Source organism: Pristis pectinata, chromosome 19 (assembly GCF_009764475.1).
Source record: "Pristis pectinata isolate sPriPec2 chromosome 19, sPriPec2.1.pri, whole genome shotgun sequence".
NCBI classification, from domain to species: domain Eukaryota; kingdom Metazoa; phylum Chordata; class Chondrichthyes; order Rhinopristiformes; family Pristidae; genus Pristis; species Pristis pectinata.
The window spans coordinates 6,944,374-6,961,429 of record NC_067423.1 but is presented as its reverse complement, the minus strand read 5'-3'; the positions used below and the strand labels follow the sequence as shown (position 1 = coordinate 6,961,429).

Below are 17,056 nucleotides of genomic sequence, written 5' to 3'. Positions count from 1 at the left end.
TCAAGGAACAACAACGCGAGAAAATAGGAGCAGTAGGCCACTCGGCCCCTCAAACCTGTCCCGCCATTTAATATGATCATGACTGATCTGCTCCAGGTCTCATCCCCTCTTCTGTGCCAGTCCTCCAGAGCCCTCGATTCTCCGCTCTTTCAAAAAATTATCTACCTCCACCTTAATTACTTCTAAGGATCTAATGAAAAGGAAACCTTTAACCATTTATACTGACACATACTTATGTTTTACTGATGTCATAAATGATGTTGTTCCTCAGCTCTGATTTTCAGCCCCTTTCAAAACAGCCACATTGTCCCGATCATTAAACAAAAAATCTGGCCCTATTGACTCTGTATTCTCTAACTACAAGACATTGGTTAGGCCACCTTTGGAATATTGTGTCCAGTTCTGGTCATCAGTATAAAAGACGTAGTAGTGGTGGAAAGAGTGCAGAAGTGATTCACCATGACGTTACACACAAAATGCTGGAGGAACTCAGCAGGTCAGGCAGCATCCGTGGAGGGAAATGGACAGTCAACATCTTGGGTTGACACCCTTCATCTAGACTGAAAGATAGAGGGGAGATGGCAGGCATAAAGAGGTGGAGGGAAGGGGTGGAGCAAGAGCTGGCAGGTGATAGGTGGATCCAGGTGAGAGGAGGGTTGGGGGTTGATAGGCAGATGGGGGAGGCGAGAGTGGGAATGGTGGCAGAAGCTGGGAGGTGATGGGTGGAAGTGATAAAGGGCTGAAGGTGATGGAATCTGATAGGTGGAGCATGGAATCGAGGGAGGGAGGTGGGGAGGGAAACCAGCAGAGGGGGAGTATCTGGGTGATGGGCAGATGGAAAGGGGGAGGAGGTGAAAGAGGCATGGTGATGGGGGCCAGGTAGATCAGGAGGCGAGAGAAAAAGGATGGGGAAGGAGGGGGAGTAGCTACTGGAAGTTGGAAAATTCATTGTTCATACCACTAGGTTGTAGGCTGCCCAGGCGGAATATGAGGTGCTGTTCCTCTAGTTTGTGTTTAGCCTCAACTTGGCTGTATTCAGGCACTGTCTGCATACTGCTGCTTGACTACTGATGTTGGGGTGACTTTGGTTCTGGAGTGCAGTGGCCATAGGCTAAGCAGTTTCCCATTAGTTCTGAAGGTTAGCTCCACTTATAGTGCCATTTATAAATTCACAGATGACACCACTGTTATTGGTAAAATATCAGATGGCAACAAGGAGGCGTAAAGGAGTGAGATAGATTGGCTGGCTGAGTGGTGTCGCAACAATAACCTCGCACTCAGCGTCAGCAAGATCAAGGAATTGATTGTGGACTTCAGGAAGGGGAAGTCAGGTGTTACGGGTCAGGTTGCTATTTGGTGAATGTCCCTTTAAGGCACCTGGACAGTAGAGGAGTAGTGTGTGTGTGTGTGTGTGTGTGTGTGTGTGTGTGTGTGTGTGTGTGTGTGTGTGTGTGTGTGTGTGTGTGTGTGTGTGTGTGTGTGTGTGTGGTGTCATTAAGACAGCAAGAAGATAACAACGTGCTGGCTGTTTTTTTGCTCAGTGTGGATCGAAGTGAGTCAAGAAGAGAGAGGAAGAGAGACTGACTCTTGGTCTCCGTAACAATGGATGAAGAACAATAGCTGTGTCTGTCACCTACAATCAAGTGGAGCAATCAAGTGAAATCCACTTTGTCGTTAACCTGTAGTGGGAAACAGGTATTTCTGTGGCCAGCCACGTATCGAATGCCCTCAGGGTGGCAGACGCTTTGGAACAAAGCAATGGAGATCATCAGTGATTGAGGTGTCGTCTGGGTTCCATCGTGGAACATGTGGATTTTGTAATTTCTCTCTACATTCTCTCTACATTTTCTCTTCAGTCAACGGTGGTTTTGCAAAAGCCTTTGCTCACGTTTCACCTTATGTCTTGCTGAACTGAACTTTGAGAACTATTCCAAGACTTGGAGTTTGGGAATTTGCCACACACACACTTTTGAGTTTAGTTTTGGGGTTTATGTTTAATATCTTTTCATTTTTACTTTTCTTATTATTACAAGTAGTTATTAATAAAATAGTTTTTAACACTTGTACATGACTCGGTGTGTTTCTATTGTTGCTGGTACATAACAAAATTGGGGGCTCGTCCAGGATTGATCCCAAGATTGACGAGAGTAGTCCGAAATCGAACTCAAGACTGGTACTAGAGGTCTGGGTTTGAACAAATTGGGGCTGATTGGACGACTGATTGTTGGTCGGCCTGATAAATTTCTTTTTGATTGGCTTGTGTGTGTGAAAACCAGCAGCAATGGATATTGAAGCATTCTTGGGTTCACCAACCTTTGATGGATTGAAGGTGGGGACAAAGGAAGAGTTGTTGAACATTGCTGCACAGCTAAACCTTGAAACAGTAAGGCGGTCTATGAAAAAAGCAGTTATTCATAGAATAATGGTTGACTATTATTTGGAGACGGGGGATTTTGAGGTGAGTGAGGTAGGAGAGTTTCCTGAGATTAAACCAGTGATTTCCGATGCCCAGGTATAGCTGGCACAGATACAGTTAGAACAAAGGAAACTAGAGTTGGAACAAAAGAAGTTGCAGGTAGAGGCTGAGCTAGCAATCCAGAAGATGGAGATGGATGGGGAAGACAAGGAAAAAACAGCCAGCATGTTGTTATCTTCTTGCTGTCTTGATGACACCACACACACACACACACACACACACACATACTACTACTCTATTGTCCAGGTGCCTTAAAGGGACATTCACCAAATAGCAACCTGACCCGTAACACAGGAGAACACAAACCAGTCTTCATTGAGGGGTCAGTGGTGGAAAGGGTGAGCAGCTTCAAGTTCCTGGGTGTCAACGTTTCCGAGGATCTGTCCAGGGCCCAACACATTGATGCAATCATGAAGGAGGCACGTCAGCAGCTGTACTTTGTTAGGAGTTTGAGGAGATTTGGTCTGTCACCAAAGACTCTTGCAAATTTCTACAGATGTGCAATGGAAAGCATTCTGACTGGTTGCAACACAGCCTGGTATGGAGGTTCCAATGCACAGGATCGCAAGAGGCTGCAGAGGGTTGTAGACTCAGCCAGCTCCATCATGGGCACAACCCTCCCCCACCATTGAGGACATCTTCAAGAGGCAGTGCCTCAAGAAGACGGCATCCATCACTGAGGACCCTCGCCATCCAGGATATGCCCTCTCCTCATTACTACCATCGAGGAGAAGGTACAGGAGCCTGAAGACCCACACTCAATGATTCAGGAACAGCTTCTTCCCCTCCGCCATCAGATTTCTGAACGGTCCATGAAAACTACCTCATTATTCCTTTCTCTCGCATTATTTATTTATTTTATAATTTGTAGTAATTTTATGTCTTTGCTCTGTACTGCTGTCACAAAACAACAAATTTCACGTCATATAAGACAGTGATAATAAATCTGATGCTGATCTCCCCCAAGAAGCTGGGTGGAGGTGAGAAATATTGGAAAAAAAAGTTTGGGGGCAATGATGTGGCCTTGTTTGACATTGGTGTCCAGTGAGTTAGGCTCTGTTGGTTGGGATCATCGTTTGCATGCCATCAGCCTAACGCCAACACCATTCTCACTGACCCCCCCCGCCCCCGCCCCCCCCCCCCTCCTCACAGTTACAGAGTACTGTCTGGATCTGTGGCCACTTATTACATTATTTGTTGCTCATGTCCCTCTGGTTATCAACAAAAAAGCCTTGTTTAAACTAACCAAAATGACATACTATAAATAAATCACTCAACCTACAGAGAACCTGCAGTAAAATGCATTGTAACAATTACTACCTTGAATCATCTTTATAACCTACTCATCATCCTGGACTAAACTTTCAGCATGAGCAGACTTTAGGTTACTGAGTACTCTATTTTGTTCTGAAGAATGCTTCTACTTGCATTAACCAAAATGCAAATCTGATTGGTCTAGGAACCATTTCAGTTGTTGGGATTTGCAGTATTTGGTCCAACGTAATATTAAGATTGAATAATTCCATGCAATGTGCTTTTTTAAACAACTAGGCTCATCTTCCGTGCTTAGCACTGATTTTCACAGTTACCTTTAGCCCACATCACTGTTCAAAGTTGAAAACTTAGCCAAAGAGTTGCCAGGAGGCCATTATGCCAGATTTTCTGCTTTTTGAAAGAGTTTGTCTTGCACAATACAATTATCCATCCACTTTTTTCTTTCTAAGGTATCACCTTTGCTTCATGTAGTTCATGAGTAACAGTTCCTACAGCAGGACAATTGAATAGATATGAGGGAACAAACACTGCCCACATCTGTGGTTAATAATGGGCCCTATGTTGCACTGCTGATTGCAGTGGGCTAACTGCTGAAGACACTGGCGACATTCATGAAAGCGTGTGGCAGGAAGGGCTTTCACTAGTGTCTCTTTACCTAATTCCCCATCACAAAAAGATAAGTGTACGGATTGGAACAAGCTGCACAGGCTGAAATGCAAGCCCACTGCTTGACAAGTTACCAATGAGTCAATCCAACCTGACCTTGAACACACATTTTGATGGAAGGTTATACACATTCATTTTATGCAGAAAGCAATGCCAGTAGATTAATAATCCTATTATATAGCTATTGTGTACAAACATTATATTGCCTGCCATATAAATTACCTGAGACTGAAAGTGCTTTGCTCACTTAAGTCACACAATTAATTCTGTAGCTTTTAGACAACTGTTCATTAACTAGATTTCTTAAGACTCATAAGAGAGTCAATCACCTCAAAACAAAACATTTTTTTTTCTATTGTATGAACAAGGAAGATAGATTTAATTAGCACAATAATCTCAATTATCATGAAGACATCATTCTAGAGACCATAGCTGGGACAAATGTACAGTCTGCTTAAACGTTCCACAGATTACTTCACCTCAACATTTAAAATGTGTAGATGCACTGTTCTAAACATGATGAAAATTATAGGTGTCTAATTTGAGCTTTAAGAGATGAGATAGAACATGTGAAAGTATGTTTAATCTTTTTAAACAAATAATTAGCTGGTTTCAGTAGAACTAGGAACCATGGATTTGATATAGACAAGATGCTGGAATCTGGAGCAACACACAAAAAGCTGGAGGAACTCAGCGGGTCAGGCAGCATCTGTACAGGGAGATGGGCAGTCAGCGTTTTGGGTCAAGATCCTTCATCTGGACTGAGAGAGTAGTGGGTTCATCATTTCTACCACGTTTTCTCTTCTGTCTTTCAGTCCAGATGAAGGGTCTCGACCCGAAACGTTGACTGTCTCGTATTTCCCTCCATCGATGCTGCCTGACTTGCCGAGTTCCTCCAGCTTTTTGCGTGTTGCATGGATCTGATGTAGCCTTTATGATGTACTTAAGGCCAGAGTAAATATGTGCCTGAGTCAGAGAATGAACTATTTTAGTGCACGTTAGAAGGAAAACGTAAGCCATAGTATACAAGTTAATGGACAATGAGTGCAAGCCCCACCCCACTAGGTTCTTGTATTCTCACAGTGGAATCTCCTGTACACCTGTGTCAAAGACATTTGGATGAGATGCTTGACAGTGACCTAAAATTGAAGAATCTTCAGGGGGAGGTGGGAGATTTGCAAGAGAGAGAGAGAGAAAAATTACCTTTAAAATAGAAAGTAAAGAACAATGATCTCACTGAAATACACAAAATTCTTAAGGAATTTGACAGGGTCGATGCAAAGTTGATGTTTCCCCTGGCAAGTGTGCCTAGTACTCAAGGGTCACAGTCTTATAATAAAGGGTCAGCCATTCAGGGCAGAGAGCAGGAGACATTTCTTCACCCAGAGAGCAGTGAATTTTTGGAATTCTGTATCCAAGAGGGCCATGGAGGCTAAGTCACTGAGTATACTTAAGATGGAGACTGAAAGCATTTTAGATACTAAGGGAATCAAGGGATATGAGGTAATGCAGAAAAACAGCTCTAAGAAAAATCAGCCACAATCTACTGAAGAATGAAGCAGGTACAGGATGGCCTACTCTTTTTTTTCCTGTTTATTGTGTTCTTAAGTACTTGTACAAAGCAGATGAGACAGCATCTATGAAGAGAGACACGAGACTGCAGGAGGGTCTGAGCAGGTAAGGCAGTAGGAATGTACATCTTCACTCTATATTCCTGTACTGTTTGATGGCATAAAACACTAAATTGGAGATGTTATGCTGCTATGCTGGAGTCTGCAGAAGAATGTTAAGTTAGAAATGCACAGACCTACTTTGATGTTCAATGTAAAAGATATCACCACATTTTAGCCAATGGAAAATCATAAGTGGATAAGATGCACCATAAATATTTGTTATTGCACTACCTGGGGCAGGTAAAACCAGGAGTAAAACATCTCTTACTTTTGAAAGTCAAGAAATCCTAAACTACATCATGTGCATCGGATTACATCATAGACAAACCTGATGCAGAATTAAAAACAAATCAAATGATGGATGGTTGTTTTTAAAGAGTATGAGAATATTGGAATGAATAAAAATATTTCTCTTGATTTTGTGTTCAGATCTATTTATCCTAAATGACTGTGTTTTTAAGCTGGAAAAGCATTCTATATAATTCAAACAGCAGCATTTAACACTTTATTCTCAGTACTGGACATTATTGATAGAATTGATAAAATAAATTTATAGCCCTGTGCAAAAGCATCTAGATTCACATTAGAAAATGCTATGTCATTGTAGTAAAAGAGAAGTGACAAGCTGCTCACGAAATGGCATCAATAGGGCTGGAGACATTTACTACTAATTTTATTTAAAACCAATAAATCTTACGCAATCAGTTGCATTAGCAGTGAGTGATTACCAGAACCCGTTTTTATCGAACAGAGGATGATTTTAAAAAAATCATTAGCTGGAACTCATTTTTTTAAGGGGCACCTGGACAGAACAAATAAATGTTTAAAACCTACATAAACCAATTAAATTTCGGAGCCATTGAAGATAAGATCTTCTAAAGTGATTAAGGAAGGCAATTAATTTTTTGTGTTGATCACTTCTACAGATAAACCCTTTACAGGGAAACCCTGAATTCAGCATGATAGTGAATTAAGCCTCATTTGGGTTTGACTATCTGACCTACAGAATTATTCATTCTGTGTTCAATCCGCATCACTATTTCTTTCCACTATTATTTTTTCCCATGTCTTATATTTGCAGTGATATTACTAAGAGCAGTCTTGCATAGATAAACTCGCAGACTTTGCAAATCATTTGTCAGCTCTCCTGATTGCAAAAACTAATGTTGTGGATACTTTTTTAAAATTCAAACAATGACGTATTTATATCATGGCTTTCATGTCTCAAGGCACCGCACGAAAGTTATCAAACTAAATCTGACACTAAACCACTAAGCAGACAATAGGACAAATGACCAAACTCTTGATCAAAGAGCTAAATTATAGTCAGGGAGGAGAGAGGGAGGAAAGGAGAGAGAGAGAAAGGAAAGGAAAAGAGAAAGAGTGAGAGAGAGAGCGCTAGAGAGACAAAGGAAGAAAAGTTTACGATAGGAACTCCAAATCTTAGTGACATGGTAGTTGCTGACACAGCTGTCAAAGGAGGAGTGAGTAAATATAAGAATGTACAGTCCATTGGAATTGGAGGCATGGAGATGTACCAGAGGGTTATAGGGCTGGAAGGAGTCGTCATCATCATCATGGCTATCCCTCAAGGTCGAGGATGATGGTCCTCGTTCCATTGATCTATTTATGGGCTCTCAAGTGGCTTATGTCCAATCTTGGCTAGAAGTAGCCCACAGAGCGGAGACACCTGTGCGTGTATTTGTTTAACGTGTACTTGATGTTGCACTACAAAAAGCACACGATACTTCACAAATCAACCAACTGATTCCAATGGCACAGAAACCACGACGATTGGAGCTGATGGATTTGTTGCAGCCTTCATTCACCTTCACAGCCGTTGAGTCCACCTGTTCCACCGTTGAGGTCTTAGTTGGATTGTTCTTTGTCAGTGACCTCACCGTCGACCTTACCGCCATGGGTGACCCTACCAGGAGCATAGCTCCAGACGGCATCGCTCTCGGGATCTCAGGACCACACAAGTTTCTCCACCACAACAAGGTTACAATCCATGAAGAAGTGGAAGGAGTACTGAGGCCATGGAGGGAATTACAAATAGGAGAATTTAAAAATCAAGGTGTTGTTTAACTAAGAAACAATGGAGGTCAACAAGCACAAAGGTGATGGGTAGGTAAATAGAAAGATGGAAGTTGGCAAACAGGAGCAGAATTTGTGTTCTGAAGTTCATTTTGGGGGCTTTTTGTTAACAGTGAAAAAACTTAATGTAGAAAATCGAATAGTGACAGAACTAAGCCGGAACAAATCTGAGGAGATTTAATTTTTAAGAAAATGTTCAAAGGTTAATTTAAATTGCACCTATCAGGGAACTTACATTAAACAAAAAATAGTGCTGCCTGAATTCTTACTGGCACCACATCGTTCATCCATTACCTCTCGTTATGTCTTTGGAAATTTTTTATATTCTCAGCTTTGTTTTCACATCCTTCTCTGCTTCTGTAAAGTATTCCAACTGTATCACCATATGAAATCTCCATGCTCTCCAATTCTGGCCTCATGCACATCGCTGTCATTTATCTCTTCTCCACTGGTGGCTGTATTTTCAACTGCCTGGGCTCTAGGCTCTGGAATTCCATTCCTAAGATCCTCCACTTCTCCTGAAAGGGAAGTTCTCACTCCTTTAAGATATTTCTTTAAAAGTGCAGCTTTTGGACCAAGCTTTCAGTCACCAGACCTAATATCTCACGCAGCCCAAATTTCATTTGATTGCGTCCTGATGCAGGGTTTTGACCCAAAATGTCAACAATTCCTTTCCTCCCACAGATGCTGCTCAATCCACTGAGTTCTTCCAGCAGATTATATGACTCTTTTTCCAACATTAAAAGTGTACTTAAAGCCAAGTAAGTTTATAAAAAGAAATGAGGCATAAAGTTGTAGCGCCTATACTATCCAGTCAAAAAGCTGAGAGAGTCAAACATTGTTTTCTGTCCAAGTGAAGTAGTGTCCCTGTCAATCTCCTGGACACTGCTTCAAACGAGGATTTGGAGAAATTTCACAACAGTTTTGTTGTGGTCATTATTGTGCAATCATGCCATTTAGCCCTATCAATAGTGTTACCTTCAGAATACAATGACGTCATTTGGTGGTCACAGCACAGAAGGAAGAAACAGAAGGATGAGAGGGGACCTCGTAGCGACATTTAAAATGTTGACAGGTAAGGATAGAGTAGATGTGGCTAGGCTGTTTCCCTTGGTGGGCGTGTCCAGGACCAGAGGGCACAATCTTAGAATTAGAGGGTACAGTTTCAAGACAGAGATGAGGAGAAGTTTCTTTACCCAGAGGGTGGTGAAATTGTGGAACTCCTTGCCACGCACAGCAGTGGAGGCCAGATCAGTGGGGGTATTCAAGGAGGAGATAGACAGATATCTAAATAGTCAGGGTATCAAGGGATATGGGGATAAGGCTGGCAAATGGGATTAGAATAGTTTTTTTTTCTCTCTCTTTTTTTCCCACCCCATTTCTTTTTCCCTTTTCCTTGGAGCAGATCGATGGGCCGAATGGCCTGCTTCTGCTCCCTTATCTTGTGATCTTGTGATACCTTCTCTGTGCAACAATAATTTAGCTAATTGCAGTCGTGTCCCTTCTCCTTAGCCCTAGAAATTCCTTCCTTTCAGACAATTACCCAGGTGACAACTATGTGCACATATTATAAAACAGTGTTGCAAGTTGAGCAAAAGTAATTTTTCATTTGCTTTATTAAAAATAACAGGAGTACCATGGCCTTCATGAAACAGTGAAGTGATTTTGAGAAATTATTTTGTTTTTTTCACCCTATGCACCTGGATGGAAATGTTAGTTCTAATTCTCTGTTGGTGTGTGAGCAATAGCTGGGGATAAGGAGGCAAAAGCAGAGAATTTGCAATAATTTTCCAAACTGCTGAGTTAGCAGTTATATTTTCTTGACCATGTGACTATATGATTGATAGAAGATTGACAGGTTGAAATGGGCAACTTATCTTGGTGCTCAATTTATGTAGTCATGCTACATTCCTCAGACAAAATTACACCATGCAATGGACTGCCCTGGAACAAAACATCCATCATCTTCTGGCCTTGGAGTCAATTACTTATGTATTACAGCTGATCGTGGTGTTTCATCCCCCCACATCATTAATGTCATCACGGAGTCAACCAACTTATCTCAGATCAGAACCTTCCATTTCAACACAACAACAACTTCCATCTCCATTCCTTCTTACAAGTAATCAACTGCCATTAATAAGTACTTAAGGAACACTGCATACATGTGAGTGAAACACAAGACAGCAACATAATCTTGGTGTTCAGATAACATTGATCATAATGGTAAAACACAAATGATTTGTATTTATCTAACCCAAGGCTGGATTTCACACAGGACTGCATTTATATTACAACTACAGGCTCTCTTTCTTAGATTCCCTCTTGAATGGGTAGATATGCTGCACATTTCTAACTTTTCCATTTTTTATTTCCAGTTTATAGCATTTGCACTTTTGGCTTTGTGTATTTATAGAAGTCTTATTGTAGTGTTTAAAATTATGAGAGGCATAGATCAAGTGGATGGTAACAGTCTTTCCCCAGGGTAAGGGAGTCCAAAACTATGGTATAGGTTTGAGCTGCCGGAGGAAGTGGGTGAGGCAGGTACAAGAGTATCATTTAAGAAGCACTTGGATAGGTACATGGAGGGGCGGAGCTGGGAGGGATATGGGCCAAATGCAGGAAGTTGGGACTAGCTGGGTGGACACCGTGGTCGGCATGGACTGGTTGGGCCGAAGGGCCTATATCCGTGCTGTGTTGCTCTATGACTCTATTTGTTAAGTACCAACATTTCCAGCTTCCCACTCTGGTTTAATTCCCACTTACTATCACCCCCAACTTCTTCCCCACTCCCCTGATATAGTTACGTGATTGTGTTGATCACTGAAAACTAACAGGAATTTAGTTGAACCTATTGCTCAAACTATTTGTGGGGATTAGTCACTGATTTCTTTCCTCACAAACAGAATCTGAGCCAGGTAACCTATTATCCGAGATGGGCTTCTTGCCTCTTGTACAATAAATGACACCTTTGAAAGTTTTATTGCACAATTTACGGATTCCAAACAATTTTGTGCAATCTTCAAATACACATTGCTAAATGGCCATCTTAAACTAATAAATTAACCTAACATCAGTCATTGTTGTGAAGATTCATGAAGACAGTACTCATGCTCTCAGTGAAAGTATACAGTGAGCCCTGAAATTACAGTTGCTTTTCCATTTTTAGTTTTGTTGCACTGTTGTTAGATGACAGCTCCTATACACTACAATAACACTTCTGATTTGATTAATGTAGAGGAACTGGTCTGCAATGATCATGAAGATACAAGCAGAAATTGTGTTTGCCAAATCCCGCTTAGATGCATTCTATTTGGCTGTATTGATCAATGTGTGCTTTATCAGCTGCATGACCCGTTGTTTCAGTGGCATATCGGGAAATAAAAGCAATTGATTGACAAAGACCTGATGCATACACCTTACTTAAAACATTTCCATTGGAAAGAAACACTGATTTACATGAAACCTACTGAATAAAATTTTAGAAGTTAACAGGAAGAACAGGTCAAAATTAAACAGGAATGCTAATTGTTAGAAATTTACTGACACAAATTTAAACATAGAATATAATGAATATGCAGAGAATAGAGGGATATTAATCCGGTGCAGGCAGATAGGTTCAGTTTAATTTGGTATCATGGTCGGCACAGACACCATGGGCCGAAGGGCCTGTTCCTGTACTGTAATGTTCTATGTTCTCTGGATTATCTGGAGCAATCTTCTGGGAATCTGTGCAAGTTTGTCGAGATTAGGTTTCACTATAATTCTAATTTTGAAGCAATATTAATCACTATTTGTAATTAATTCCAATTCTACTGATTTCAAAATTACCAGGTTTTAAAAATTACATTCTTATTAGCTGTAAGTTAGGACCTATTCTGAAAAGTTATTTCAGAAAAAAAAGCAATATTTGCAGATATCTACGCTATGAGAATGCATTCCCATTGTCTCTTCCAGCATTTCCACAAAAGGATCTTTTCAGAATTCCTGTCAGAATCTTTCACCCAGGGTAGAAACGTCAAACACCAGAGAACATGCTTTTAAGGTTAAAGGAAGGAAGTTTAAAGGTGATATGAGGGGCAAGTTATTTTACACAGAGAGTGGTAGGTGCCTGGAATGGGTTACCGGGGTAGTAGTGGAAGCAGGCAGTTTGGTGATTAAGAAACTTTTAGATAGACACATGAATATGAAGGGAATGAAGCGATATGGTTGATATGCAGGAGGAGGATATTTAGTATTAATTAGCATCAAAATCAGTACAACATGTTGGGCTGAATGGCTTGTCCAGTGCTGTACTGTTCTCTGTTCTATGAATGGTAGAAAGCACAAAAGAACTGAAGATGTTGTCAGTGTTGCCATGTGCTTTATTCCCCTCTCTACCACAGAAGGAACGTTTCTGTGGGGGGTTAGCCAAAGCTTTAGTGGTTATAATACCTTTGCCAGTCAGATGTAGAACTGCCCAGAACATTGTCATGTCACAGAGCTTCTAGCAACACTGCATGACTTCGCCTACAAAGAACGGTTTGGAACCTAACTGCTCAGTATTCCCATTAGAGCATCAATTACCTCTAATAATAAGTGGGCAAGGGCTTAGTTTTGCTGAAGCAGGCTACAATGTAACTGAGCACCGGTAAGTTATTGAAATGGAGAGAGCATTACAACAGGGCGAAGGCATTAGCCAGATATTTCCAGCTTATTCATGCTCTATTTCCAGTTTCCAGCATTTGCAGTTCCTCAATTTTTGTGTTAATTACTGATATTTCCAGCTTCCATTTATGTTGCTCTTTGGTTCTGTTCCATCTCACTACTTCTCCCTGACCTTGTTAATCACTGAAAACTAATGGGAATTACTCATTTGAAATTATTGCAAAATGAAGAAGTCATTTGAAGAATTCCAGTATCAAAGCAGCATATATTTTGTAAATGATCATGCAGGTTTTGAGTTGTAGTTTCAGTTAAGGACAATGATGAACTTGGAATGGATTAGTACTCAGTTTAGGACTTATCTTCACTACATGGCTCAAAAGATAAACTTGTAAGTCCTTCCTATTGTTCAGAATTATGATAGATGATAAATATTTAACTCAATTGCTTCATTATTCTAAATAAAGTCATCCCTTTTTCCAAGAGTTTAAGTTTTCAAACAACAAATTAAGTTTTCAGAGACAGATTTCCTGTCCCATGAGATGCTGAAGTTGTTGTTGAAAGTTCCTCTGCCTTCAATCATGGAGTCAATGAACTAGAACCTGAATTTCAATAAGTGGTTTGGTCCTAATTTATTTTGCAGAGTGCTTACAAATCATAAAGACATAACAAGTTTTATTAAACTTTGGCTTACCAATATAACAAATTATTACATGTGATTCCAATTCTCATATCTACTTCAATTTTGCATGCATTCATTTCAATATTGGAAGCATATTAAGAAATTGTTCCTTCAACTGTTCTGATCTATCCACACAACAGTCTGCCTTCCCAAACCTCCCCACCACCTTTATCACTCAAAGCTGGTACATTTGACTTGGTTGAAGAGATCTGCAGTACCTCTTTCTGAAAGGAAACTAGATAAATGAGCATAATATATTGCACATGCAGAAGTGAGTAGGGAAATTCATTCAATCTGATCAATACTTGTTTTGTGTTAAGTTTACAATTTATTAGAGTCATAGAGCAATACAGCATGGATACAGACCCTTCGGCCCAATGAGTCCATGCCATCATTCATTTAATACTCTGCCATGTAGCCCAACAGTTCCAGCCCCAAATGAACTATATCAGAAATAGACATCCGAGTTCTGCACTATAGCTTCAGGAGGAAATTAGAGTACTAAACTGCAAATTTTACCATATAGAAAATAAATGCCATTGAAGTTCATCTTAATGCAAAGAATAGATGCTCTAAATAATTTTAAAAAATGCAATACTCACATCTTATCCTGACCAGCACCAACTCTCAGCGTAAGCCTTGGAATAACAGGAGAGGGAGCTGGTATATTTGTTTCAGGTTTTGCCTGCCACAGAAATACAATGATAGTTATTATATAGTATTGGTATTGGTATATTATTGCCACGTACTGAGGTACAGTGAAAAACTTGTCTTACAAACCGATCTTACAGGTCAATTCATTACACAATGCAGTTACATCAAGTTAGTACAGAGTGCATTGATGTAGTATAGGTTAAAAAAAACAATAACAGTACAGAGTAAAGTGTCACAGCTACAGAGAAAGTGCAGTGCAATAAGGTGCAAGGTCACAACAAGGTAGATCATGAGGTCATAGGTCATAGTCCATCTCATTGTATAAGGGAACTGTTCAATAGTCTTATCACAGTGGGGTAGAAGCTGTCCTTAAGTCTGGTGGTACGTGCCCTCAGGCTCCTGTATCTTCTACCAGATGGAAGAGGAGAGAAGAGAGAATGTCCCGGGTGGGTGGGGTCTTTGATTATGCTGGCTGCTTCACCAAGACAACGAGAGGTAAAGACAGGGTCCAAGGAGGGGATGCTGGTGTCTGTGATGTGTTGGGCTGTGTCCACAACTCTCTGCAGCTTCTTGCGATCTTGAGCAGAGCAGTTGCCATACCAAGCCATGATACATCCTGATAGGATGCTTTCTATGGTGCATTGGTAAAAGTTGGTGAGAGTCGAAGGGGACAAACCAAATTTCTTTAGTCTCCTGAGGAAGTAGAAGCGCTGGTGAGCTTTCCTGGCCATGGCATCCACGTGGTTTGTCCAGGACAGGTTGTTGGTGATGTTCACTCCCAGGAACTTGAAGCTGTCAACCCTCTCAACCTCAGCACCATTGATGTAGACAGGTGCGTGTACACCGTCCCCTTTCCTGAAGTCAATGACCAGCTCTTTAGTTTTGTTGACATTGAGGGAAAGGTCATTGTCATGACACCATTCCACTAAGCTCTCTATCTCCTTCCTGTACTCCGATTCATCACTGTTTGAGATACGGCCTACAATGATGGTATCATCTGCAAACTTGTAGATGGAGTTAGAGCAGAATCTGGCCACACAGTCATGAGTGTATAGGGAGTAGAGTAGAGGGCTGAGGATGCAGCCTTGGGGTGCACCAGTGTTGAGAATAATCGAGTTGAGTAAATTGGCTATTTCCATATTGGTGCTTCATTCAAAGTCTAAATAAAGTCATTTTGACATTAAGCTGCTCAAATTACTTCATGCTGAAAAAAATATGATATATGTTTATAGATAGGGTTGGGTAAAGTACATTGCACCCCCTGTCCTGCAACAAATACGCCATTAGGGGATTACATTTGAGGCAAGAAGCCTTCCTGCAACCTAAAAATAGATTCTCAGATGTTCAAGAAGTAGGTAAGCTGTAAAAAGATGGTCTGAAAAAAGAATGAAGGGGCATCTTTAATTTAAATATCTTTATCCTTAATTTTGAAAATATTTTTCTGGTGTTTTAGGGCCCAATTATCATCAAACGTCCTAACATTATAAGGAAAGGCAGGAAATAACTTGTCCCTCGAGTGAGACTCGGAGCAATCTCTTTCCCTGACGGCAAAATTGAGACTCAAAGATCATTATTTAGGGTACTGATGTTAATCATTACCTCACCTCCGTACAGTGTATTACAGTAGTATTAAAATATCTTGGATACATGAATATAAGGTGGAGGTTGCTTAACATTTCAAGATTCTTCTGCTGTGCAATAAGATCATGGTTGATTCTGTACCTCAACTCAAGTTTCCTGACCAATCACTAGATCTCTGATCCCCTTTGTCTCCAAAGATATATTGATCTCAGCCTTGAATATACTCAATGACGAAGCATCTAAACTTGTTAAAGACATTTCTCCTTATCTCAGTCCCAAGTGACATACTCTTTATCTTGAGATGAAACCCCATAACTCTGAACTCTCAGCACTAACCCAATTAGCCCCTCTCAGAATCATGTGCATCCTGATGAGGTCATTTCTCATACTTCTAAACTCGTGAAATACAGCCCAATTTGTTCAATCACTCTCCATGGGATAACTCCCTCTTTCCAGGAATTAACCTTGTAAATCCATGCTGGACAGACTCAAAGACCAGTATATCTTTCCTCAGGGACGGAGATCAAAACTGCACAGAGTTCTCAAATATCACCCGTCAAAGTAGGGCTAACAAGTGTAGGGAACCCTGGATATTGAGGGATAGACGATGGTAAGTGTTTTTTGTTTTTGTGATTGGATGCCTGTGACCAGTGGCATTCCACAAGGAAGATGCTGGGACCTTTGCAGTTTGTAACATACGTGGATGACTTGGATTTGGATGTGCGAGGCAAGTTCGCTGATGACATGAAGATTGGTAGAGTTGTTGATGATGTGGAATGTAGTCTAAGGCTGCAGTGAGATATCGACGTGTTGCTGAAATGGGCTGAGAAATGGCAGATGGAGCTTAATCCAGACAAATGTGAGATAATGCATTTTGGGAGCACTAATGAGGTTAGGACATGCACCATGAATGGTAGGGTGGTTGAGTGTATCCAGGAACAGAGGGACCTTTGATTACAAGTCCACAGATCTTGAAGGTGGCAATGCAGGCAGATAACGTGGTTAGGAAGGTATATGGGATACTGGCCTTCATTAATCAGGGCACTGAATACAAAAGAGGGGAAATTATGCTCCAGGTTTATAAAACCTCAGCTGGAGTACTGTGAACAGTTCAGGCAAAGGCATAGGAAGGAAATGATAGCTTTGGAGGCAGTGGAAAAGATTCACCAGAATATTGCCTGGGCTGGAGCAGTTCAGTTATGAGGAGAAGCTAGATCTGTTCTCCCTGGTGTGGAGAAGGTTAAGAGGGGACATGATTCAAGTATGTAAAATTATGAGGGGTAAAGGTAGGGAAGACTGCAGGAAATT

The 17,056-nt window shown here is 40.9% G+C and overlaps 1 protein-coding gene across 1 annotated transcript in view; it reads right to left on the bottom strand.

The window, feature by feature from the left end:
• Positions 1–17,056, bottom strand: part of taf3 (TAF3 RNA polymerase II, TATA box binding protein (TBP)-associated facto) — a 157,521-nt gene that overhangs the window by 17,468 nt on the left and 122,997 nt on the right. The window contains exon 5 of the mRNA XM_052034131.1: positions 14,116–14,198. Within this exon, the coding sequence (XP_051890091.1) occupies positions 14,116–14,198 (83 nt within the window). The remainder of the gene's footprint in view (positions 1–14,115; positions 14,199–17,056) is intronic.